Source organism: Anas acuta, chromosome 2 (genome assembly GCF_963932015.1).
Source record: "Anas acuta chromosome 2, bAnaAcu1.1, whole genome shotgun sequence".
Taxonomy (NCBI): Eukaryota; Metazoa; Chordata; class Aves; order Anseriformes; family Anatidae; genus Anas; species Anas acuta.
In genome coordinates, this window is record NC_088980.1 from 65521441 (window position 1) to 65548531 (window position 27091).

The 27091-nt window shown below is 39.2% G+C and overlaps 1 protein-coding gene across 2 annotated transcripts; it reads left to right on the forward strand.

Moving 5' to 3' along the window:
* Nucleotides 1-1263: 1263 nt before the first annotated feature.
* CRTAP (cartilage associated protein) lies at nt 1264-22475 on the forward strand. Of its 2 annotated transcripts, XM_068670573.1 has the most exons (8): nt 1264-1771; nt 4914-5063; nt 5675-5846; nt 8283-8411; nt 10165-10310; nt 11931-12014; nt 17475-17533; nt 21740-22475. In XM_068670573.1, exons 1-7 carry the CDS (start codon nt 1343-1345, stop codon nt 17526-17528), a joined length of 1164 nt encoding a protein of 387 aa, XP_068526674.1. In that variant the 5' UTR covers nt 1264-1342; the 3' UTR covers nt 17529-17533; nt 21740-22475. The 2 variants fall into 2 exon arrangements, with proteins under 2 accessions (XP_068526674.1, XP_068526673.1); XM_068670572.1 differs by lacking the exon at nt 17475-17533 and having other exon boundaries at nt 1266-1771.
* The last annotated feature ends 4616 nt before the right edge of the window (nt 22476-27091 follow it).

Consider the following 27091-nt stretch of genomic DNA (forward strand, 5'->3'; position numbering starts at 1 on the left):
TCAACCACAACTCCCTGACAGCCACCACCAGAAGGCACTGCACAAGCACAGGTGGGAGGAGTTTATGGAAATTACTTCTTGGAGCTAATACAAAGCGGGGAAAGGTTATGAATATGTATAGGCATACTGGGAAACTTCATGCATATGTAACTTTTTACTGCATATAACCAACGCAAGTTGCTGCATTAGGGTGCACATGCCTTTGGGAGCTATCCCGCGTGCACCCAGCACTGAAATAAACCACATACCTACTTTATAACTCATGTGCTTTGAGTTGTAGAGTTCTTCCATGAATCTCCATGGTGGAGCAGATCTCCACACTACAGCTCGTTGAGGAGCCCCTGGTGGAGCAGGTGGATGTGGCCTGGAGGAGGCTGCGGCCCATGGAGAGCCTGCACAGGAGCAGGCCCCAGGCTGGAGCTGCAGATCGTGGAGAGGAGCCCATGCAGGAGCAGGATGCCTGGGGGGAGCTGCCACCCGTGGGGGACCCATGCTGGAGCAGTTTGCTCCTGATGGATGGACCCCGTGGTACGGAGCCACGTGGGAGCAGTTCTTGCAGCAGGCAGCAGCTGCTGCCTGTGAGCAGCTCACGCAGGATCTCTTTGGGAAGGACGGCATCCTATGGGAGGGACCCCATGTGGAGCAGGGGCAGAGAGTGACTGTGAGGGAATAGTAGAGACAAAGCATCAGGGTCTGACTGCAGACCCCATTCCCTGTTAACATATCTCTAGCCCCCATTCCCTGTTCCCTTGCACCACTCAAGGGGGAGGATGTGGAAGAGGGTGGATGGAGGAAAATGTTTTTGGTTTGCTTTTAGTTTCTCACTGTTCTAGTCTGCTAGTGATAGGCAATAAACTATATATAATAAACAATAAATTATATAAAATAAAATATTAAATATATAGTAATAGAATATTATATTATGTATTTAAATATATATAATAAATAAATATATAATAAATTATTCTCTTTATGCCAAGCCCACGACAATAATTGCTGAGTGATCTCCCTGTCCTTATCTCAATCCCTGATCTCTTCATCGTGTTTTCTCCCCCTCTTCCTTCATGGAGGGTGAGTGTGAGTGGCTGTGGTGTTCAGCAGGGTGAAACCTCCACAGTGGGACAAAAAGGAGGCGGGAGATGGCCCTACACCCATTAGCACCGGCAATTTCCACATTGTGCATGGAAGGGGAAGGGAAGCTTCCCCCTCCCACCGCCCCCGGTCCCGCAGACCCTCCCCGGGGCCGGGCCGCCTTCTCCCGTCCCATCCCGTCCCGTCCCGTCCCGCCCCTGTCCCCCCGTGCCGGTGACGTGGTGCCGGGCCGTCTCCCCCTGCCGCAGCAATGTGGCTGGTGTTGGCGGCGCTGCTGGCGGCGGCGGGGGCTCAGTACGAGCGGTACAGCTTCCGCAGCTTCCCTCGGGACGAGCTGATGCCGCTCGAGTCCGCCTATCGCTATGGCCTGGACCAGTACAGCACCGAGAACTGGCCCGAGAGCGTCAACTACCTGGAGGTGAGCATGCGGCTCTACCGCCTGCTCCGCGACAGCGAGGCCTTCTGCCACCGCAACTGCAGCGCCGCCGGGCCGCCCCCCGGCGCCGGGGGGGAGCTGGCCGAGCTGCGACTGCTGGCCGGCGTGCTGCGGCGGGCGCAGTGCTTGCGGCGCTGCAAGCAAGGGCTGCCCGCCTTCCGCCAGGCCCAGCCCGGCCGCGACCTGCTTGAGGAGTTCCAGCGCCGAGAGCCCTACAAGTACCTGCAGTTCGCCTACTTCAAGGTGAGGCCCGCCGGGGTGCTGCCTGCCTGCCTGCCTGCCTGCCTCGTGTCACCCGCTGGGGACCGCTTTGTGCCTCGGCTGTCCTGTGTTTGCCCACAAAATGGCACCCGGCGCCTTCCTCACCCAGCTCCTTCTTCACACCTCATCCAGTGGAACTCCTGGATTGGCCTTCAGTTCCTCCCAAACCCCAGCCATGGGACCCTGTCTCTTTATCCTGCTGCTGTGCAGCCCTCTCATCTTTCCATCTCTCTTACTCGCTTCTGACTTTGTTTAAAACTTTTTCCAGACCTTTTCCTTTTTTCCAGACCCTTCATGCCAAGATTATGCTATTGCAAGTGCTCTTCTCTGCTTCTTCTCTGCTATTGCAAGTGCTCTTCTGCCCCAGCATGCCCAACTTCTTTGAGCACGCTCTTCTGGTCTACGTGTAGTTCTTCCAGGTATAGCAGCCCCCGGTGTGACTTGCATGATGCCTGCATAACTCCAGTGTTGTTACAGACACAATAAGGTTAAATAAAGCGAAATCAGCTGCTGAAGCATGGCACTAATACTTGCCCTGGAATGGTATTTACCTTCTTCTCTTGGGTCTGCTAAGACTGGGGACAACTCTTGTAACACATCTATTTTTCTCTAGCTTCTTGCCACCCTCTTGACCAAGATCTATTTCACAATTTTCCCACCCCACGTCTTCATCTTTCGTTCCCTAAATCAAGGTCCTCATTCTATCCCCTCAGATACTGCAATAACTTGCATTTTGAATAAATGGGACATCTGTGGGCGAAGAAAATAAGCTGAACACTTTTGTTTAGATTGCCTTTTCTTTTAGGGATTTGGTTCCAGTATAACACAGTATTCATTATACAAGGATTTATGCTTGTGCATTCCTTTTGAGATTGCTGGCTTAAAATACACACCTTTTTAACTGTTGCTGTGTCTTGCAGGAGAAAAACTTAAAATATTTTTTAACTGCTTTCCAAAGTTATATAAACCAAAACAGGGAAACACGTTCTTGTGAAACACTAATTAACAATATCCATGTGCACTGTGTCACACCAGCATAATTCTGTGCATTTGAAGCCATCCCTAAGACTATACAGAAGAACTTGCCTTTATACATCACAGCTTCTCTACACAGAGAGTAGAAGGTATCAAACAGGGGACATTTCCTTTGAATAAGAGAGTGGGCAGGCACTCTTCTCAAAGCCATATGTAGACACCAAAATAATGTCACCACAAATGTTTCCATTTACTGTCTTTCTTACTTTAACTATTCATTCCTCCTATAGAACATACAAAGTTTGCAATGTACTTATCATGTCAGTAATATGGAATATGTCAGGAATGACACAAGTCATTCCTAATTACTGTTTCTGATACACTTAAATGACTGGCAGGTGTGAATCTGAGAAATTGGAGAAATATTTCCCTCTTCCTTTAAACTGTTTTTCAGTCACATTTACAGTAGATTTGTGAGGTGCGGTTTGGTGTTTCTCTCTTTACTATCTGTTGCTTATAGTCTTTGTTATATCGTAGTCCAGCTCTGAGCTCTTATCACTCACTTGGAGCATTCTGAATGGGCCTTCTAAAAATACAAACTGCTGCATACAAGGGACTTTTTCCTGGCTGCGAAGGAATGTCACTTTTTTGTTGTTGTTGTTTGTTTTCATCCATAACATCATTTATAATGTAGAAAGAAGGTGTAAGATAATTTTTTAAGTGACCATGTATTTATTCACGTGAGTTTAAGAGTGAAATTTTGCCATGTCTTAGGTGATTCTGGGAGCCAGTATTTCTATGCTATGCTTGTTCCTCTGGAGGGAGCTGTCTTGTAGCCACCAAGTTTACTTTGGAATGTGTTTCTACAAAACCTTTTTTTTTTTTTCCCTTTTTTAGTGGTGAAAATTGAAACCAAGAGTAATCATGGACTAAGCAAAAATTAGGGGCTCATCAGCCTACCAGCAAATAGAGTTAAAACACCAAACACAAGAGGATTTATGCATTTGATGAAAGTGCAGCTGAGATTTCCCTTTGTGTTTAGAAACATGCAGGCTGACTGGGAAGCACATAGTTTTGGGACGGACAGGAAGTGCAGCTGGAATAGTTCCAGTGCTTTGGCCCTTACAGCAGCACAGCAGTAAGAGCTAATATTAGGGTTGAAGTGTTTCTTTGGTAGTCTCTCAAGTTTCTTCATGAAATGAAGGAGTTCCTTTTATGGATGCAAAAAGAACAGTGCATTTGCATGCATGCTTGTGATTCTTGCTCAAAGCATTATACATACGCTTCAATAAGCTATTTGAGATGTTAGGTGGAACTCTTTTATCACCTACACATCAATAGATGGATGGGTTGATCTGGATCTTGGCTTACAAGAGAGAAGGGTTTAGCATTTCACAAATACGTAAGACTTTTACTTCCACAGTCTCACTCTTCATAAATATGTGTACATATACTATATATTTTATAAAATATGCATATATATAAAATATAGGCACAAGTGTAGAAGTACATATATATTTGGCATATGCAGTTGTAAATGAGCTTCACAAAATATCTCTAGTGGAGTTTGAATTTAGTTTTAAAACGGGTACAAAAAATCACATAGTACATTAGAAACAATTATTGAGCAAGTAACTGCTGTTTGCTCTAAATCCACAACACCATCAGGAAGATACATTATTGTAAAATTGTATTCTCTGCTGCTAGGCAAATAAGCTACATAAATACCATGGAAAGTGATGACCCGTGCCAAGTATCCATAGGCTGTCATAAGTAATAGCTATGCGATTAATCCTACATATGAGCAATAGTATAATTTTGTGTTTTGTCAGCTTTATGAATGGGAATAGGAAAGGGAAAAAGTACTTTTTGATTTACAATCGTTTATGCTATTTGAAACAACAAGAGATTTAAAAAAAAAAAACAAAAAAAAACACTGAAATGTTCACACTGGTGCAGCTAGTTGTAAAACTGAGAAGTATTAACATCAGTTTCACTGTACCATTATATCTGCTGAGACTGAGGTTTCAGCAGAAATAAGCTTGGGAATATAGATGCTGCAGGAAAGTTTATTGACAAAAAGTGGGAAACTGTTTTTTTTTCCCCCGATTAACTCTTCTCCCCCCCCCCTTCTCCCACCCCTTTTTAGGCTAATAACCTTCCAAAAGCTATTGCAGCAGCTCATACATTTCTTCTGAAGCATCCAGATGATGAAATGATGCAAAGAAATATGGCATACTACAAGAGCATGCCTGATGCTGAGGAGCATATTAAAGACTTGGAGACAAAGCCTTATGAGGTATGCTTTTTTTAACAGTCTTGCCTTTTGGAACTTTTTGTTACTTCTCTTATTGTGTGAGATTCAAGGATCTCATTTGCTTACATGTTCTCAGCTCTTCCTCTTCGTGTCTTCCTCAGTCTTTTCTGTTTTTTCTTAATGCATGCAGTAATTCTCACCTCTTGTGGTCTTTACTGTTCCACAAGTCCAGAAAATCAGTGTAAAAAAGTAGCACACCTGAAAGCTGCTATGTGGAGATAAACAAATATAGCTAAGTAAGTGCAAAGAGTTACTAAAATGCATGAGAGCTGTGGAAGCACAGCTTAAACTAAGTAGAACTTCTGGTGTTTAGATTCCATTGAAAATCTCTGTCAAAATCTGTGCTTTAGAATCACACTGCTACCTCTGTCCAGCAGGTTTTTCTGTTTATCTGAAATGGAATTACATACTCTGATATCTGGGAAATACCTGATAAAATCCATTCATCATCTGTGTTTGTTGTCCTAATATTAATTGAATAATAGTTTATGTAGTAATTCAGAAATGCCGAGACATCACTTACTGTATTTGAACTTACATGCAGCTTTCCACAGGTCAGTTAGTGCTAGTTTTCATTCCTGCCAATTTTTCAGAATCTCTTTGTCAGGGCTGTGAGAGCATACAATGGTGACAACTGGAGAACATCAGTCTCAGATATGGAACTTGCTCTTCCTGATTTCTTCAAAGCCTACGATGACTGTATAGCAGCCTGTGAAGGCTCCCGAGAGATCAAAGATTTTAAAGACTTCTATCTCTCTATTGCAGGTGAGTGGTTAGGAAACAGTAAAGGAAGAAGTCCTGAAAGTGCATTTTGTTTTCCCCATGGGATCAGCTACCAAAGTCCCTCTTCTTTAGCTTGCAGTGGGAATTGGCTCATGGTGCCCCTGCTTAGCTTGGGCCAATCTGAGTTTATTAGAGTACTAGATTTACTAGAAAGTTCTTGAATTCCTGTTTACTTTTTTTTTTTTTTTTAAAGTAACACAAGTGAGGGCTGTCAGAAAATAGGAACAAAGAGTTCTCGTGTTAACATATATCGTCATAATATATTAATATATTAATATATTAACATGCATAAGTGTGTTAGGATAACATAGATGTGTAAATAAGAACTCTTTCATCCAGCTAGCAATAGTCACTTGACTTCCAATATCGTTTTGTCAGTGTTTGAGGCTCAGTGGTTAGCTTGCCTTCAAAATATGCTTTGTGAATTGTGCACCACTGTTGATATATATCTCCTTTTTTGTAAATATGACAAGTATCTGTTGGCTATTTTTCATCTTTCCTACAGTAGAGTTTTGCTAGCAAGTAAGATTTCTTTTTCAAGTGTATGGCTTAAAACATATTAATTCTCAAATAAAATGAGATTCTATCTTTTTGATTGTCAAAATGGGATGTACACATTTCCTATGTTCTTCTGTAGTGAAAGAAAAAAGTAATTTCTCCAGTGTGGTTTCTCCATGGGCTCAGTGTTGTTGACAATATTTGTGTGGATAATGCCTGCGTATTTTCTCAAGGAACTTAAAGATGTGAAAAATGCAACAGAATTTCTAAGTTGCCAGAAGGAAAGACAGGCCAACATTTTGTCCTAGAGCCACTAGATGAGTTGATTAGGGGAAAAGTACAAGAGCAGCTCCACAGTGTGGAATTAGTATCCACCTGTAATTTTGCCATGGAATAACGACTGCAGGTCATTCCTCTAGCCTTGCTTCAGCAAAGCTGGCAGATGCCTAGGGCAGCAAATAAGGAGTGGAGATCAAATCAGGCAGTAAACCATGAAACACAGGCTTTCTTCCCTAGTGGGTCAGAGCCCTGATATCAGAATCGCCCCCAGACTGCAGTAAAGGGTGCAGTAAAGCACTTGCTGCTGTCCCTCCTCCTTCTTGGAAGGAACAGACAATTCCAGTTGTAGTGGTGAGATGCAAAGGTAGGAGTACCACATGGTGCCATCACAGCTATGGGCAGTGCTTTTCAAATATTTTGTTCTTGATATAAGAAAAATCAAATTTACTTCCACAGCTGAAAAGTGTTCATTGAACTATGCTCTTGCTCCAGGAACACATATCCAGTCTCCAAGATATTATTGTAGAAAGTAGATGTAGCAAAAAAACATTAACGGTAAGTATTTGGTGATTGCAGTAGGTGCCTATTTATCTATATAAGTGGTAGCTGGAGGCTAACACTGTTGTGTCTGGTGCCTCCACTATTGTAAAAGAGGAGTCTGGTAATTTAATTTGGCCAAGCATTTTCAGTTAGCTTTAGTATTCTTCGTGACAGGAGTTGTCAGAGATGAAAACAGGGGAAGGGGCCTTTGTGTTGTTTTTTTTTTGTTTGTTTTTTTTTACTTTGTCAGAGACTTGCTGCACAAGCTTAGGTAACTTGCTTCACCTGCCAAATGTGGCTAACAGGGAAACTAAGGCTTTAAAATATTTCTGTTCAGTGTTGTTGCTTGATGTTATATGTCCTGAAAAAGCTTGGAATTCTTTGATGGAAGCTTTTCTTGGAACATACCTTCTTGGAATGTATTTTCTTGAAGATAAAATCGTCTCTAGTCCTATCCCATTGTGCCAAGCTTTGCAGACTGGATAAGCATGTGCCAAGCTTTGCAGACTGGATAAGCACTGGATAACCTTGGTGGATTTAAGTTATTTTGTAATGTGCAGCATCTATCCATGTCTGTCAGAAAACGTTCTATTAGAACATCCAAACAGTTGTCACAAAACACAGCTCTCTATGGATGTTTATTTTGCAATCACCCGGTGTCTTTCTCTGTGATGCAGTTGTACTCGGTAGCATGTGGACCTCAATTATGAAATTATTTAATAAAATTGTAAAGGCTCTCAAAAACAGCACTGTTAAGTTCACAGTTAGGAAATAATGCAGTACCATGTAACAGTTTATAAAACCTACCACCTCAAACTGCCTGTAGGTGTCACTGAAATCTAACTGCTTAGTTAGGAATTGTGATTTTGGTGCATTTGGAGGCCTGATCCTACGGATTTTAGCAGAAGAGCTGAGCACTGGCATTTGATATGTACTCCAGATGGAGTTGTAGATGGTCACTATTTCCAAGCAGCAAGATCCGGATGCACAGGACCTAGGAGAGCATTATAAGGCCAAATTTTAATGGGTAGTTAATGGGAGGGGTTATAACAGTTCACTGTGCTCTACTCGTATCCTGTGTTTTTGTCTTCTTCCTTATAGATCATTATATTGAAGTCCTTGCATGCAAAGTGCAGTGTGAGAGTAATCTGACACCCATTATAGGAGGCTTTGTTGTCGAGAAATTTGTGGCCACCATGTACCATTACTTACAATTTGCATATTATAAATGTAAGTATTATTTACATTCTAAAGCATTATAACTAGAGGGAAAAGACCAGGGAAAAGACCCTCTCACACCATCCCAATGTTATTTAAGCACATTAAATCACTACTTACATTTAAGCAGTCTCCAGAATCTGCATTTTTGCGTATTCTGAAGCTGAAATTCTGAGGTGAGTATGTTTTTTTTCTTCCCATGTAACTGTAGGCATTGGACATAAGCATGATGATCTCTGGCTCATAAAATTGTCCATGACATAGTGAATTGCTGAATATAAGTCTCATAGATGCTACATTCTGCTCAGGCTAAGCCCCTCTGTTTTAAGACATTCTTGGTTGTGACTGGTCTCCACTTGGGTGTTGGAAAAATGGGACAGTTACAGAATGTGATCTGATGCATTACCGTCCTTCATTTTTTATATCTACTGCTAGCACAAGTTACTTACACTTTCCAGAATTCCATATAAATGTTAAATGTTTATCATATGTATTATATATATATGAATAACGCACCAGCTCTTACGCCTTCTTGAAGTAGACCGTAGTATGACATCTTAGGGTAAATAGCATCCTATGCACCAGAATGCATGCAAGGACTCAGACATGTTTTGTGTACCTATGTACAAAAAAAAAAAAAAAAAAAAGACTTGTGTCAGAACACCACAGCGGTCAACCTTTGGGGCCCATGTGGTTGTTAAGCAGCTGATTGGATAGCTCTAAGGAGAACAGTTTTAAACTTCTAACTCATTCAGTAAGAAGAAAGACTGTGACCTCAACAAAACACATTTAACATAACAGCAGCTATTGAATAAATACTAAATTCTCAATTTACTATTCAGAATTTCTCGCAAGACAAACCTACAGAATATTTCATACATTCTCTTTTTCCTAGTGGATTCTCATAATCCCATTAGAATAGAGTGTGTGGGGCTACCTGCATTGTGAAGAAAGAGAGGCCCACTTAACAGAGATGATAGTGTTCTGGTCCTCAGTGATTATATATTTGATAGGTAAATCATTCAGTGAGTTTTGTGGTTTCTGGAGGAGCTGCCTGCACCATAAAGAACACATGCAGCCCTTAAAGCTATTCCCCTGTGCTCCAATATCAAAGGAAAGACATATCCAGCCATGTAGAACCAAACCATTAATGACTTTTTGCATATGTTGTTTGATTACGTTTCATATATTGACTTTTCTGTCTTTGTCAATTTTAGTAAAGTTGGTTTTGTTTATTTTTTCTTTGTTTCTTTGTGTTTTTTTTTTTTGTTTTTTTTAAAGAAATGCCAGAGTAGGGATCACCCAAGCTGTAGGTTGATACCCTGCTGACACTAGAATACTTGGGAGGAACATTTGGTTGGGATTGTCTTAGAAAACCATCACAAGAAATTAATGTCTTAGGAAAATCACCTTCTGTGTTGATGGTAAGTTACACCATTTGCCCTAAGAAGAGGAAGGAGATAGGTCTAAGGGCAGCCAAGCATCTTGTATTGCTCTTGTCCATGACCTGACTCTTACAGTCATAAGATTGTGTTAGGTAAGTCCCCATTTTTGAATCATGGACTTAACCTGTTTCAGAACACAAAAATAGCATATTCTTTCTGGGAATCTTTTTTTTTTTTTAATTTTCAATACAGCTGTGGAGGGGGTGGAAAATGGTTCCTGTTTTCCTTAGAGTTTTTTTGAATGTAGATAATAAACCTCTTTATTCTCTTTGTTTTGTTTACTTACCTTGTCTGGATTTATTTTTTTGTTTATTAATTAGTGAATGACATGAAGAATGCAGCCTCTTGTGCTGCTAGTTACCTTCTGTTTGACCAGAAAGACGAAGTAATGAAACAGAACATGGTCTATTATCAGTACCACAAAGACAAATGGGGACTTCAAGAAGAGGATTTTCAGCCCAGATCGGTATGTGAATGATTTAAAATGCTATAGAAACATCCAGGGATTATGATCTGAGTTTAAGAAATAATTCTTAAAACTGGATTTCAATGCTGTTTTTAAATTTTCATGTCCAAGGTACATGTGAAAATATCTTTGCTGTGTTTCTGGATTTCTGCAGCCTGGACCGTGATGATCAAGTTGGATTTTCTGTCATTTCTTGTTACCAGGGTTTATGTCAATCAACTGAATTAACTGCTTTCTGACACTTCTGTGACTCCTTAGGCATCAGTGGTGTATGCTATACAAGTAATTAGCATATGGCATGCTCCACAAATTGAATTTAGTGCCTTTTCTTTCTCTGTAATAATTTGATAACAGTTTCCTTCCTCTTAGGCCAGTCAGCTTGAGTCAAAAATATCAGTATGTATGAGTTAAACATTTTTTGTTTGTGGGCAGCTGTTGAGTTTTGTGCAGCACATCTTATTTGTGTGCTGGAAACCAAGGCTGCCCTGCAGGGCCAACAGAGACAGAATAGAGAGAAAAATGTATTTGGTTCTTTCAGGCAGTAGTAGCAGTGAGTCTGAGCTCAAAGGGAAGAGTGACCATTCTTTTGTTGCTACTTCTGGGAACAGAACTGCAGTTTGTAGCCATACTGGAGACAGTGTTTGATGTTAGTGTGAGTGAGGGGTAGGAGCAGTGTAAAACTTCAGACCGCAAACAGATTTGGCATACACATGCAGAGAAGACAGAACAAGGGCCCTACACATTAAGTCTGAATGTTTCATTGATAACTTCTCAGGACTTGAGATTACAGATGATTTAATTTTTAAATATTAAATATCAAATGCATACAGCTGTATTTTGTTGTACTTTGATCCATCTAACTATGAACAGAAGTTGCTTGCTGTCCTAATCACTTGCCATGAAAACCATACTGTCTCTGGTTTATTTTCACAAAGTGGTACCAGAGTGACAGAAGTAATTGGCTCTGGCACTAAGCCTTAGACATCCTTGTGAAAGAGGAAGTCTCCTATTTTCCTCCCTGAAAAGGTCTAAATGGGATAATCAAAGTAGATTACTTGCAGCATTCATCAATCTGAGAGTAAGTGACTGAGCTAAACTGTGCTGTCCAGGCAAACACCCAGGGAAGTGAGGAGGGATAGGTAAGTAGGCGGCTTTACAGAATTTCCTGTCCTTAGACTCCAGCCCAGGGTGGTGAGTCATTATAATGCAAAATAGCTTAGTGTCTCATTTTCCCAGAACTGCCTGCTGTTATATGCCAGCATGCAGGGAGATGGAGGCTTTCTCATGTCCAAAGCCCACTGGAATGCAGGCACAGGCTGCTGCTCAGCTCTGGCAGTCTCATTCCTTATCCTCTGACTCGCCAATGCTTTGAAACATGAGAAACAGGAGAGTGCTTTGTTCTTCTCACACCATTGGAGTTTATGCTTAGAAGGATCTGCAGAAGACATTGGATATACTGCTTGCTGTTCTGCTGTTTCTTTTCTAAAACATTTTAAACCCTTTGGAATTTACCTTCTGTTGAGTCTGGCTCTAGCTTCACTGGAATAGTTTCAGATGACATGCGATGACACTCCCCTGTCTTAGTACCCTAAAGTAACATAGCAAATTTATTTTTGGTAGGATGCAGTTCGATATCAAAACATAACCACACTCCAGTTGGAAATGTATGAATTCGCAAAGGAACATCTAATGGATGATGATGAGGTGAGTTTTCTGGAGAGGAACTGATGGTAAAAGAAAGAAAAACAAATCAATCACATTAAAATGAAGATGATGCATAATTAGAAATCTGAGATTTATCTAATATGGAGAAATCTTCTTTTAACTGTAACCAATTCATCATAAATTCTTATTTTGTAAATGAATATAAGAAACAAACTCAAAGAGCATTAGATCACTTACATACAATTTAAAAGAATAATGGGCAATATTAATACAAGACTAAATGTAACGCACCCAGCCCCCAAAAGAAAATTCAGTTTGCAAGCTGTAACACCAGGGGGCAGAGAAGTACTATATATTTAACAACTCCCCTCACTTTTTTTTTTTTCTGAAATGTTTAAATTACGTTTTAAAATTCTCATAATTTGGTCCGTAAGTAACCACTTAAATTACATTTATTTTATCAAAAGTAAGTCCTGTTATTTTTGTTTTGTACAGTAACATTTTGGTCATTTAGAAGTCTTCAGAAGTCTTGCTTCTGAAATGCTTGGAATTCATGGACAAGGGACACGTAATGACTACTATTAGGCTTGAAATATGTAAAGTGGATTTTTGTGCAGGAAAAATAGTTTAATTGTTGAAAAGGCATTTCTTTGTCTTCCCCAGCTAAAGTTAAAGTATGTCATGGAGGCTTTGGGTTGCATTGTTTTATTTTCAGTAACTTTCATTTAAAGGTTAAAAAAGTCTTCAGGTGATGGAATAGTTCATTGCTGGCATTGGCAAAGAGGTGTCTTCAGGCATGGTATGAGGCAGTATACATGCACTGAGCACTGCTGAGGTGTTTTTTTACTTAAAAATGAAAAGAGAAAAAATGGCTTATGTTATAAAATACATCACCTTTGCAATTTTTATATTATCCAGCATATAGAGAGAGATAATATTCTATAGTGGAGAAGTAATATGTCTGTACTGCCTTCAGTATGCTAGTGACCTGAAAACAACTAGGTAAAATTCCATTCTAAGGTTAGTAGAAATTAGGAAGACTGAGAAGTCTTTCCATTGTGATAAACGTCTTTGAAATGCAGTTTAATAGAATTGTTATAAAGTTAAGCTTAGATGAGGACTAGATGGGGGTTTCCATCAGGGTGTATAAATACTTGATCACTTTTTTATATTCCTGTGATGGTTCATGAAAACACAATGCTTTGCCCATAATGCTTTCTTACGTTAGGCATAAACTTCATTTGTAATTTTATCCTTCTTTCACATCTGCTGCTCCAAGACAACTGGATGAGTAATTAAGGAAGGAGGGAAGCAGTCTATTTTGAGGACTTTCCCTGTATCTTGTTACAAGAAGGGATTATAAAAGCAATCTTCAATCTCAAGCATTTAATACAGAAAAAAAAAAAAAAATTATTCATTTGTTGGCATATCAACTGTAGCCCATTTCACTGGTACAATGATAAATGACCTTGCAATCTACAAGAGGTAAGTACAGTGGAAATGTCAACTAAACTTTTGGGGAAGTGTCAAGGAAGTGGCATTACCCTGGGCTATGTTTGGGTTAAACAAGCAAAATTTCTGGGCTTGGTCATGCCATATACCAAGTCAGTATTAGGTTAAAGGTTGGACTAGATGATCTTAGAGGTATTTTCCAACCTGAATGATTCTATGATCCTCTCCATCCCTACCCCACAATATTCATGTTAGGAAAGTTATCATTCTGATTTCCTGGGAAAAAGTTAATGGGCTTATGTGCCCTCCCTTAATAGGACTGAAGAACCTAGGAGAGATGGAAGCTCTTCATGCCTCTGGCTTGGCTCTGGCTTTTGGTAATGAACTTATAAATCCCTGGCTACCTGAGCTTCTGCTTGGCTGCAGGAGCCATGTAGGCTCCAGACAGAGCAGGAATAGCACAAAGATAACATCGCTACTTTGCAGTTTCTGCTGGATGGGCAGGACATGGTAATATAAATGGAATATTGTTTTATAATATTTCTCCTGGCAAAGATAGAAAAGTTTATTCTATGGGAATGTGGAAAATTGATGAAAAACTCAGATAAGGTGTTACAGTAAAAGCATTAAAAATCACTGAGGATGGAGACAACCTCTTTTTTCAGTGCATACTGTTCATTTAAACTATGTGCTTCTTGGTCTATAGACCATGCATTTTGTGAGTTTCTGTGTTCCGTATTTGCTGTCTGTGAAGTTGTTTGTGGCACAACAAGCCCATAGAATAATTCAAGAGAAATTATTCATCATTCTATTATTCATAGAATTAACTCACTTGAATTCTCTTGAATTATTCTATTATTCATGGAATAAAAAATCACTTTTTCCTTGAGTGAAGCAAAAGGATTGATGTGGCTAAAGGATATCTTCCTTTGTGAGGATGTCCATACTTTCAAATGGAGAATCTTACTTTATTCAGAGTTTTCAGTGTTCTGATACTCCGGATCATCCACGTGTCTGTCTTTTCAAATCCCATTAGCAAAGTGAGTGAAAACATGTGGCTTCTTCCAATAATACGTTACAGTAATTACAGAGGCTGGAACCATGTAGTAATGATTTTTGCATATGTCACTACAATAAATACTGTCCCATTTGTGTTATTTTATTAATGTTTTTCTATAGGGAAATGAAAAACTCTAGTTCAAACATCTAACACTGTAGAGGTGACAGGGAATATTAATGACAACTTGCTACAGATTACTTTTTCTTACAAGTAACTATGATTATATATCCTTATAGTTTTCCACAGCAAATTTAACAGAGCATTACACAGTGCTGTCATCTTAGTTGCCCATGGATAATCAAACTTCTTGATTTCTGTTCAGATGTGTAATGCATAAAGGCTATAATAGATATAACTCCTAGTACTGCACAGATTTAAGTACTCCACAGTACTGCACATAGCAAAATGAAATGCTGTTAAGAGCCAGATACTCAACTAGTGCAGATATAACTTCAGCACTACAATAATTATAGGAGACAAGTTTCTGACCCATACAATCAGTGTTCTTGAAGACTTTTTTATTTTCAGGGATAGCTACTTAGCTATTCTAAATTACATAAGAACCACAAGTATTTGGCTAGGGTGATGCAACAATGTGTTTTTTCCTTTGGTACTTAGTAGGTGAAAAACTGTTGGAAGCTTTGGCCCACTTTTTTTTTTTTCTTTTCTTTTTGTCATCCTGCTCTTGTTTGCCTTTTGTGTATCCATCTAAGTGTATAATAGCTGAGACTCAAATGCTCTATTCTGAAGTGTGACACACAGGAGAGTGAGTGTTGAACTAATATGACTGGTAGAAAGAGAAGACATGGAATAGCATCAAGGCGTGAGGGCCCAGTGGACTACAGATAGCAAATAATAGGCTGAATTCAGCCTATTTTTTCTGTTCAGAAATCACAAACAACATATTTTTGGCCGTATTAACTCACTTTTTGCATATGTTCAAATGATTTACACAAGTGTACTTATAAGGGAAAGTAGTAAGTGCAGACATATGAACTCTGTACTGTCTTTGACCTCAGACCAAACGGCTACAATAGCACTGCTACACTGAAGAGAGCTGGTGGCAGCTGTTAAGAGAAGAGTGGTAGTTAACTGGCATTGTTACAGTCCTTGTTCAATACAGGCTTCTTTAGAGAAAATAAAAATGGGTTATTTTTCATCATCGTTTTCTACTGGAGGTATTGCCTATGTGGCTGGCTGTCTTCAGAAGCTTCTTTTCCTTCTTGCTTTTTTATCTTTAAACATGTATCTTAGTCAAAGGTGTTTCTCCTTGCATTTAAAACACCTACATTGGAAAGTTGCGAGCATAGCAGGGTTTAAATGGCAGGATTAGATTAGAAATTAGGAGGAATTTTTACCTCCACAAATTTTCTTAAACTTTTTGTGTACAGCATAAAGCAGCAAAGAGAGCATAAGCAGAAAAGACTTATGTTTTCAGTGCAGTGAAGGCAATGTTGAAGTTGCTCTGAAATTGAATTAACTCATGTTTTATAGGCATTATAAAAACGTTAAGAGAAAAGCACATTGATTAGTTTACTGTAAAATAGTATTGTAATCACTGCAGTGTACTGCAGTCTCCCATAGTATATGGGGAGAGAACAGTTACGTGTTCATAATACATAATAAAAATGAAATGGAAAAATATTTGAGAAAAGTAGTTAGCATGCATGTAAGGAACAACTAAGCTCTTTTAAAATTTTAAAAATCACTAAAAGCATGTGACAGTGGGTCACACTGTTGACAAAACATCTGACAAATAAACAAGATAAGGACCAAATTTTTCTACATGAAGAATTGTTTGTTGTTTTTTTGTTTTTGTTTTTGTTTTTTTTCCTGCTAGAATGTAAGGAATGTCAAGTCTGGCTTTTAAGGTTCATGGAGGATCTGGGAGGGCTTTGAGGTGGTTACAGGGAACTCTGATGTTTTAACTGAAGGTTAGATCAAGGAATTTATTCTTGGTTGATGGCTGAATAAACCTTTCAGGCAACATGGCTGAGCCACTCATTGACACATAACTTACTGCTATCTTGAAAAAAAGCTCCTCCCCAAAATCTCAGTGTTTGGTTGGTGGTGTGGTATGTGTTTGCAGCCTCTATCAGCACATGGCCTCCACTGTCAGCCATATCAAAACTTTATCTTCTCTCCTACAAAATGGTTATTAGTCATTGAAGTCTATACACATAAGAAAAGAATGAACAAAATCTGATTTTTTTCATGAATCTGACTGTGTCTCCACTCCCATTAGTTACTCATATTAGTTAACAGGGCAATTATAGGATAGTTACTTCTGACTTACAGGACAGCCCCATGCCTCTTGTCACAGAGGGCACCCCTGAAAGCTTCCCGCTACCAAAACATAGTCACCTATAGCCAGTACATAAGGATTTGTTACTCTACTATTGAGCAAGTTTCCAGTCATTATGTTTTTCCAACTTTTGCAAAATCTGACCTTTTGCTATGAAGGACACCCTTGTGGGATAAATATTTTCCTTTTAGGTCATAGATTAAAAGGAAACAAAGATCCAGACAATTCTTATTTCTCTGTGTTTTGTCTCTCAAGTCTCAGTTTCTAAGAATAGTGAGGATAAAGGCTTTTTCTTACTCATTCACTAATAATCAGGCATGAATGCATGTTCATAACAATATTTTTTTATGTAGATCCTAATTCATTCTACAACACTTATTTTAGTATTCTCTGTTTCTTCCCTGAGGAACAAGCTATTGAACTGCACTGTATATGGAATCCCTATATAAAATGCCATCGGCAAATCTGCATGGAAAGTATGGGTTATTGCATGAAAGCTATTTTTCCCAGAACTTTTCCAGTCCACATTGAGAAAGGACAGAACAGATTGTGGTTAGAGGCAAGGACACTGAATGATTAGTATTTGTTATGCAGAAAGCAATGCCTAATAACAAAGGCAAAGCATTGAGGTCTGTCAGTGAGCAGTACAACTGCAACTGATTGCTACTATTTTTAAATGCAGCTGGTGAAAGAAAAGTTGGTGCTGGACCATCAGTCTCAAGCGAGCCATAACTGAGCCAGGTATTGGTAGCTTTTCTTCCTTGCTGTTTATTTTAATAGCTGGCTAGTAATCTCCAAAATACAGATGTTTCTTCTAAGAGGTTATGTTTTGTGTATGTGAATGCAGCATTTAATATTGCATAAGGAAGGGTCAGTAACAATCCCTGGCCCAGTGTGTACCTTGGTCTCGGACACTTGGCTTGTGGTAATAAGTGAGGAGTTCTGCATTTTTCCTCCTTTTTAGGACTTGTTTTTCAAATGCTATAGCCTTGTTTATAGTAGCTGGTACACCATTTTCAGTACCCTAGGTTAGCTTATACATTGACTAAGAACTCTGTTTTAAACTTAGTATTTATTATAATTCACCTAGTCAAGTACTGTCTGTAAAACCTTCTTGAATTACTGTGGTACAAAACTTGTTCTTTCTGTTTGTGCCTCTGTTCAGATGTTAATCTAAGCCAAGGGTCCTCTATCTGCATATCTAACAGATAGTTGGAGGCTCCAGCTGATCGGCTTCTGTGATTCTTCCTGCCACTCACACCACTCTGGGAACATTCCCCTACTACTGCTAAATGTCCTCCCGTATTTCAGGCTATACCTGTCCATCTTTACCTATGCATCGTTCTTGTCACTCCGACTTTCTGCTGACTGTCCCTGGACGGGGGGAGGGAAGAGGTTTATCATATGGGGAGGTAGGTCATGGGGTGCTGGCGGATGATGTTGGGCACCACCACAAACCAGGAAGCAGCGACTGTAGACCAAAGGCCGACTTGCCAACGAGGATGTGCTTCCCAGCAGCTGACCAAGCAGTCTGCATGAGTATGCCTTCCGGTCACCAGCTGCCCTATCAGGCATGGAGTGGTCTCACAGCAAACCCTGCTCTTCCCCATGCTTAGTCAGACTTCATATATTGACATGCTAGCTACCAGCCAGACAGCTACATCATGCTGTGGACCATGTATTGCACAACCTGATTTACATCAGCACTGTCGGAGCAGCATATTTATGTAACCTGCATTAGAACTGCATGTCTGGTGTTCTCTCTAGTAGCTGGCAGCAGGAAGAATTACGGGTTTGCAATGATCTTTGGATGGAGAATTTGTTGTGCTTCCTCTTAAGGTAGGTAACAGGAAGAAATCTGTCACATTGAATGCTTAAGTTGTATCAGAGAATCATTTTCAGACTCCAAGTCTGCAGGCTAACATGAAGCTAATATTAGACGTCAGTGTGCAGGAGGCTTTTTCCCTGGAATTAATATCAGTGGAGTATTTGCTGACTTTGGTCATGCAAAATGCCTGATGCAGTGTCAAGTCAGTGCTAATGGGGCAAGGACAGTGATCAGTGTGGTCACAGCTGTTAGAGTGACAATGTGATCAACTCTTCTGACGTAGTATTATCATCTTTTATCTCTGGGCAGCCTGTTCCAGTGCCTCACCACCCTCTCAGTAAAGAATTTCTTCCTTACATCTAATTTAAATCTCTCCTTCTCAGTTTAAAGCCATTACTCCTTGTCATATCACTGCACACTCTGCTAAAGTGCCTCTCCCCAGCTGTCCTGTTGGCTCCATTCAGGTATTGGAAGGCTCAATAATGTCTCCCCAGAGCCTTCTTTTCTCTAGGCTAAACAACCTGCTATGTCTTCTGGAATATCTTACTTTACTGATGAGCATGACAATAATATAAATTGAATTAGTTTACCATATGCTTGAGTTACCAAGGTCACAATGTTGAAATCTCTCTGTCTTCCTTATACTCAGTTCTAGGCCATGCGGTCAGATGTTTATGCCCTTCATCCTACTTCTCTTGCTCATACCTTTTGAAGTTTGTCTTTAGAGGTAGACTAAGAAGAGAATTCCTTTTTAACATGTTATTCTTTCATTCAACAGTGATTCTAAGGTGTGTAAGAGAATCTGTCTGAATTTGATTCGAGACCCCTGTAGTAGACACCTGTTTTCCCAATCTCGTAAATCTGTTCAGATTTAATGGGACCTGCCTCTCTGTAGTTCTTCAAGAGGCACCTACATGCTTATGGCTACAGTTTTAAGAGCTTTGCTAGAAAACGTGTCCTTAAGTCCTTTGTGCCTCTGCTCTGGTCTTTAAAATGCTTTCATAGTGACTATTGGGCCTAGTGGCTATTTTCTTCGTATGAATTTGTGAAGTGGTACAGAGTTCTTCCCATGAGTGGGCTCCTTAGGCAATCGAAATACTTCTAACAAAGGAAAGCATGCAGAAATGTTGAATTCCTGATTTCCGGTTCCAGACTTCCTGCAACAAGGAAGACAAGCAGGAAATATGAATGTGTTGGCATTTTTTCATGTGTTTTTGTTAAAATGGAAATTTAGATGTTTTGAATAAATTCAAAGAAAAATAAATTGCTGTCCCTCAGTACTTGCTACAACCACAGCTGAAAAAATTCAACTGTCTTTTAAGGTGGAACTGTGAAACAAGGAACAGGAGCAGCAGTTACTTAAGCCAGCTTTCCTCCCACTTTTATTTTTATTTGCTTGGTTCTTATTATTTCTCTCCTTGCTGATCACACTTCTGAAAAATGTCATGTTAGTATTTTTAATTGCCATACCCATAATATAATTGTTGTATTCAAAATAAGACAAAAAAAAAAAAAAGCCTCAATTTCTTGTTCTTTTCACTGACCACAGGCATATGAATGTTCTTTCTTCATCAGAATAGAAAACAATAAAAGTTTGAGTCTCAAACTGTCTGGAAGGAATTGTCCTCCTAATTAGTACCTTCCTAGATTAAAAAAGTGGTTAAAATTTATTTAGCGTTCTAAAATACTGTTTGCAGCCTCGGTTGACCAAACTCGGAAAGTCTAATAGAGTTGACAAAGAGTTGGACTAAGGGGTGAAGGGAAGAGGGGGAATGGAAATGAACATCCGTACAAGGGTGACTTGCTTTCAGCACCACTGTTTTAAATTCTGATTATTTTTAATCTGGGACTGAGTAAGACCTGATCAGATTTCTCAGTTAGATAAAAAAAAAAAAAAAATCTGATTTTTCTATCAGAAAGTTACTATTTGTTTTTGAAAAAAAATCTTTTAACATTTTTAGAGCACATAAATTTATGTTGAGAAAGGATGAACAGTTTAACACAACATTGTAGTTATTAGAATGAAAGGTTGGAAATATAAAGTTGAGCATCTACCTCTCTCTTACAGCTCAGTATTTGGGTTGTATCAAAAAGTGAAAATACGTCCAGACTCGAGTAGTGATGTTTCTGAACTGTGCATGGAGGGCAAATAGGAAAATACTGGTATTTCTGAGGGTACAGGTAAATGTACTGCTACCTTCACTTTTGTGTATTTGGAGTCGCTGCTGCATGTTTACTGTTATCCCCTTCCATCACTGCTGAAGATGTTACATTGGGTTAAAACTGATTACAACTTGTTATTACTCAGTTACTGTAGCTTGGTTGACAAACCAGTAAATTCCAGCTGAGGGGGCAGTATCATCCCAAAGTACTCTGGCTTGACTGCAAGAAGATGTTTGACTGTGGTATATGACATCACTATGCCAGGAGCGGTTTAAAGAAAGAAAGTTAGATTGTTATGTTACGTTGGTATCATGTACTAGTATGATGGAGGTTTTAAGTATAATATGGTCTGATTTTAACCTGGTCTGTATTTAAAACCAAATTATTTGTTTCCAGTATGGAAAACATTCTGGTATCTCTGGTTCTTTATATTTTTGTTGAACTGAAGTATAACGTGTCAAGATCCATGGGTGAAAATAGAGGGGGTGTGTTTTTGAAGGCTGTAGCAGAGGGCATTAGCTGCTAGAACAGACAGATAACAAAGTCAAATTCATGATTTTACAAAACACTTTTGCTTTGAATTTTGAAGCTTTAATTTTTCATAGTATTTCAACAATTTCCTAATTTAACAGGTGCTTTAAACATTTATGCGTCTACTTTCTAAATTTGACAATTTCATTGTCTATTTAAATACCTGAAAAAGTACAAGAAAATTTAACGTGAAGTGTAACATTTTCTTCTTTTAAAGTCTGTATGACCCTGCCAAGTACATGGGCTATACCTATATAGCCATTAATTTGCGTTTTATAGACTCATACTAGCTTCTATATAAAAGTGTTAAAAGATAGTTTAGCACCAATTATTACAGTTTATGTTTTAATGAAAAACAGATAACATTTTCTACTCATTTTGGAGTACTGGGCTAACATATTTCTGTTCATTTTAATCCTTTCTAGGGTGAAGTTGTGGAATTCCTTGATGATCTGTTAGAATTGGAGGAAAACAATGAATCCTGATGAGTGAAGCCACCATTAAGTATTTACAAAAGTGAAGACTCACCATTGCATCTTACTGTTGGTTTTGGTAATTCGTAGTTCCAGATGGATATACCTCAAAGCTGTTCCTGTAAGCTCCAGAACACATCACAAGATCCACTCCTGAAATATCACTTCTATGCTGCACTGACGCTTTAGTGAGCATGGATTTTCACTGTGCATTTACAGAATTGGTGCATATGAGTTTTTCTCTTGATTTTTTTTTCCTTTACAAACACAACAAAACTGACTATTCTTATTTTCCGGGTTAACACTAATATTCCTTGTTTCAGTGCTGTTCTACTACATTGTAGCAGAACAGATAAATTCCAAAGAACTTTTTTCAGATTATGAACCAAGGATAATCTAACAGTTCCTCAAGACTTTCTGAGCTTTTTATTGTTTTATTTATATATGACCTTTTCCATTATGATTAATAAAGTGATACAGAATCCCAATGCATCTGAAAGATGTTAAGATAACAAATGAGAACTTTTAAGTAGCTGAAACAATCAACAATGGACAACTAGTGATCTTGTAAAGAAAATGCTTTAAGAATTCTATAAGCAGTTTTTATCTTTCTTAAAAACTAAATTAAATTCAATGTTAAAGTAAGGTCACTTAGAATTGAATAATAAATAATTCCTCCTTCCTACCAGTTCTTAGTCTTTCTGTTGAAACTAGTTGTGGTTCCTGTGTGAGATGAGGCCAATCTTGTATAAGATAACGATGGTTTATGTATTCATTATTCTCTTTTGGAGAAAAAAGTTTGCTTTTTTTTTTTTTATTCTGATGGAACTATTTTTCATTTAAAAAGAAGTGCATGTGGAAACTGAGTCAATTTTAGGTGGAATCATAAAAAAATACTTGCATGTGAATTTCTGATGTTTTTATTAACTACGTGGCAGAGTCCTATATAGAAGTACTTTGAAGGCCCCGTAGGTGTATGGGAGATGAGTAGTGAATTAATGCACAAGAGTACTGAAGAGCAGAAATCCTCTTGACCTTAGAGCGTCCAGGATTTCATCCTTTGCTTTCCTCTTTCATTTTTAAGGACCAAAACCTGCAAGGTCTTTGTTTAGCTTTACATCTAAGGAGATAAAAACATTCATTTCCATTGTGACCAAATTCAGCTAGGTGGACATGAATTGCAAAAAACATGAACTTTCTTGCTGAGTTGTTGATCCAATAGCTTACATATGGTGCATAAGCATAGTGTGTATGCTACTAAGCGTATACAAGGAGCAAGAAGGGTAATCCACAGGTTAAAGTGTCCTCTAGACTGTGACAGCAATCATAGAATCAGAATGGTTTGGGTTGGAAGGGAACTTAAAGATCACCCAGTTCCAAACCGACTGCTAGGGGCAGGGACACCTCCCGCCAGACTAGGTTGCCCAAAGCCCCATCCTGCCTGGCCTTGAACACTTCAAGGCTGAGGCATGCACAATCTCTCTAGGTAACACGATCCAGTGCCTGAACACCCTGATAGTAATAAATTTCTTCCTAATACCTGATCTCAATCTTTCCTCTTCTAGTTAAAATCCATTATCCTTTGTTCTGTCACTACAGTCCCTGACAAAGAGTCCCTGATCAGCTTTCTTGTAGTTCCCCTTTAGGTACTGAAAGGCTGCTATAAGGTCTCCCAAGAGCCTTTTATCCGAGCTGAATAATCCCAACTCCTTCAGCCCATCTTCATAGGAGAGGTGCTCCAACCCCTTGATCACCTTCATGGCCCTCCTCTGGACCCTATCCAGGAGGTCCATGCCCTTCTTAAGTTGTGGACCCTAGAGTTGAATGCAGTACTCCATATGGGGTCTCACAGGAGTGGAGCAGGCTGAGAGAATCACCTCCCTTGCTCTGCTGGCCACACTTATTTTGATGCAGCCCAGGATACAGTTGGCTTTCTGGGCTGCAAGCGCACATTGCCAGCTCATGTTGAGTTTCTCATCAACCCAACACCCCCTAGGCCTGCACCTTAGGGCTGGTCTCAATCCATGTTCCACCCAGCCTGTATTTGTGTTTGGTATTGTCCCAACCCAGATGCAGGCTCTTGCACTTGGCCTTGTTGAACCTCATGAGGTTCACACGCCCACCTCTCAAGCCTGTCCAGCTCCTTCTGGATGGCATTCCTTTCCTCCAGTGTGTCAACCACACCACACAGCTCGGTGTCATCAGCAAACTTGCTGCGGGTGCACTCGATCCCACAGTCCATGTCACCAACAAAGATGTTAATTAGTGCTGGTCTCAATACCAACCCCTGAGAAACAGTACTCATCACTGGTATCCTCCTTTTACATTGAGCCAATGACTGGAACTCTGAATGCAACCATCCATCCAATTAAAACTTTTAAATTATAAAATGTGTGTTTTGAAAGATCCTGTAGGAGTTTTTGGCTTCTTCAACATATATCAGAACTAATGTAATGAAATCAATGGCAAGACCATTTTCTTCTCAAAGTGAAAATCTATCAAGATCCTTTTAACTTTAGGAAATACATCCAGCTGCAATTGTGTCAATAAGACCAAAATTTGGCTTGCTGTATAAAGCAGATGTACCTGATTTTCTTACACTTGTTCCATACAATATTGGGACTCCATGTATTATAATTTTATGTAATATTTTAACTTTGCTTTTAAAACTTACAAGCAGTTAATTATAAACAATCACTTGACCATGAAATCCATATATTACAATATACTGCTGGGGTAGTTTCTCCAATTTGTCTCATTTTCTCTTGTTTGAGGTGTATGTGTGTTCAAAACTGCTCTGGAGGCTTCTTTTGTTTCTCTTTCCAACCTGTGTAGACCAGCTCCAGATTTCCTTCTCAGGAATTGTACTACTGAAGTTAAAATTATATACCCATGTAGCTACATCTTTGCTACCCTAGCTTTTGAATCCAGGAATCCTGACATTAGAGGACTTGGAACTGGTCAGGGAAAGAAGTATCCATCTAAATTGCCTTTGTTTTATAACATTTTTAGTTAGCTTTTTTCTTATCATTTACCAAACTGACTCGGGAGCTGTGCCAAGCACAGACAGCTTTCTGACTGTTTTTGCAGTGCCCTAACTCTTGCATGCTGTCTGTAGATACTACAGTGCAAAACCAGGGTACTATAAAGACCTTTGGGACAGGTACTTCAAGTTCCTGGGCCTGAGGTTTTCCAGAACTATGCACCTTGTGTGGAAGTAGCATGTATACAGAAAATTTCTAAATAGATTTTGCCTGTTTGTGCGGCAAGTAGAATATATGACAGTAAGTATGAAACAACACAAAGTCAGTATTCAGAATCTCTTTGCTTTTCCATGCAAAATTATTTCTTTCCAGCTAAATAACTCCATTCCCTTCTCCAATGCTGAGAGTAACGGTTTCACTTTTTGTTTTTTGTTTGTTTTTAATCACCATATGTGGTAAATTGGTGTAATACTTTCATTCTGCCAGTAAAACACTGGGCACTAAAGTTAACCTGTTTAGAGATTCATTTGACTTCAGTGGGTTACACTGGGGATACATTTAGCACCTATGAACCCTCCTTTTTTTTTTTTTTTAATTTTTAAAATCAAACAGTCATTTAACCATTGCAAGTCCCTCAGGTGTTATCAATTTTCTTGTGAGCTTGTTATTCTGTCTTTAGGGATTCCTTAGCTGATCTCTTTTCATGTTCAGTCATTTCTGCAGCTCTCAAGTTCACAGCTGAAATCCCTTGCCATTGTACATTCTCAGGTGGGGAGTTCATGATTTACTAAGATGTCCATTATGCAACGATTTATTTTTCGTAAGTCTACATTAAGTCTGACGTGCTTTACCGTTCCGTTTAACTTGAGTAGGCAACTGATATGCTTGTGGCCTTCTAACATGTCACTGTGATCCCTTTTTCATTTTCTTCAAGTGTCTGTGAATTTTTTCTGTCTTTCTTAATTTCCACTCCATATGGTCCCAAGCCAGTTCAATCTTAATTAGTACAAGTAGTTTTCAAACCCTTCTTCTTTTCTAAGGAGAAATAGCTCCTCTTCCAGTTCTTCAGTATTTATTGTGGCTTTTTTTTCCAGCATTCTCAGGTTCTTTTAACTGATTTTTCTTTCACTGCTGCTATTGTTAAGTGCCAACATTTACATGTGACTGCAATAAATTAGTGTCTTTTCTTCCACTTCTCTGATCCTGTCAGCTCTTCTTGGGAGGCTGTGGAAACATGGTTCTTGCTTCCATTCTGCACCCCAAGTTCTTGCAATCATGAGTTGCCTACCTCAGATGTTAGCAGCTTCTGCATATCTAGATAGGATATTTACATTTTAGCTCCATTTATTTTTTTGACAAGATCTACGGCATAACACTGGTGCTCAGGGAAGCATCATTCTTTTGAAGCCATTGTGTTTGTGTAACTAGACACAACATTGGTACCACGTGTCTGCTGGCCCTGGAGATGAAATTCATATCAACCTCATTGGTAGTATTGCTTGTTGTGGAGTCAAACAATTACTCTTTTTAATAATTGCTCACAATACTAATAACAAAGTTGGCTATTTCTGTAGCTGCTGTTGGCATCTGATGCTCCGTTGCTGCCTACAATCAAGTCCACAATAATCCTGCCATATACTGAGCATGTAATTCAGTCAACAGCTCTAGATTAAAGGTGGGTGAAGTTCATCTTGTGGCAGATGGCTAACACAAGGGCCTGTATGCAATCCTTTACTTGGTCTTCTGCTGGGTGGGTGTCCTGTGTGATGGGGTCTTTCTTGAAAACTTAGGATTAAACTGAGTCACAAATGCTATAGTGCACTCAAGTGTATATGGATATCTGTTTATGTGAAGGACAAGACTGCTGTCTGTCAGGACAATTTTTGCTTAAAAGAACCAAAGTTTGGGCAAGAGAAAAGAATTGCAGGTTGGAAATCAATGTATCTGACGGACTGTGCTAGTATGTAATCTTTTTCACATTAATACCTGCTTTTACTGACAGTAATTATTCATGTGTTAGTGGGTTCTTAATAATTTGTCCTCATAAATATCAATATTCATTAAAAAAGAAAGAAGGGAGTAGTAATTCTACTCAAAGTATGGTTTGATTCAGTTTTGAGAAAACAGTATCTCAGACTCCATACTTGATGTGTCTCGGTGACTCCCATATCCAGTACAGTCAACCTCAAATAACAAATACTTTTAGAATGATCATTTTGGCGAATTCAACAGGAATTCAAACATAGTGCTGGGCTTTTTCATTCACAGTAATGATTCTGCAATCAGAACTTCATTAATTTGGTTGACAATATATGAGCCA

Coding starts and splice junctions, on each gene's coding strand:
- CRTAP (XM_068670572.1), top strand. CDS start 1,343: ATGTGGCTGGTGTTGGCGGCGCTGCTGGCGGCGGCGGGGGCTCAGTAC. Junction 5,847..8,282: donor CTTCTATCTCTCTATTGCAG/GTGAGTGGTTAG, acceptor TCTTCCTTATAG/ATCATTATATTGAAGTCCTT. Junction 12,015..21,739: donor ATCTAATGGATGATGATGAG/GTGAGTTTTCTG, acceptor AATCCTTTCTAG/GGTGAAGTTGTGGAATTCCT.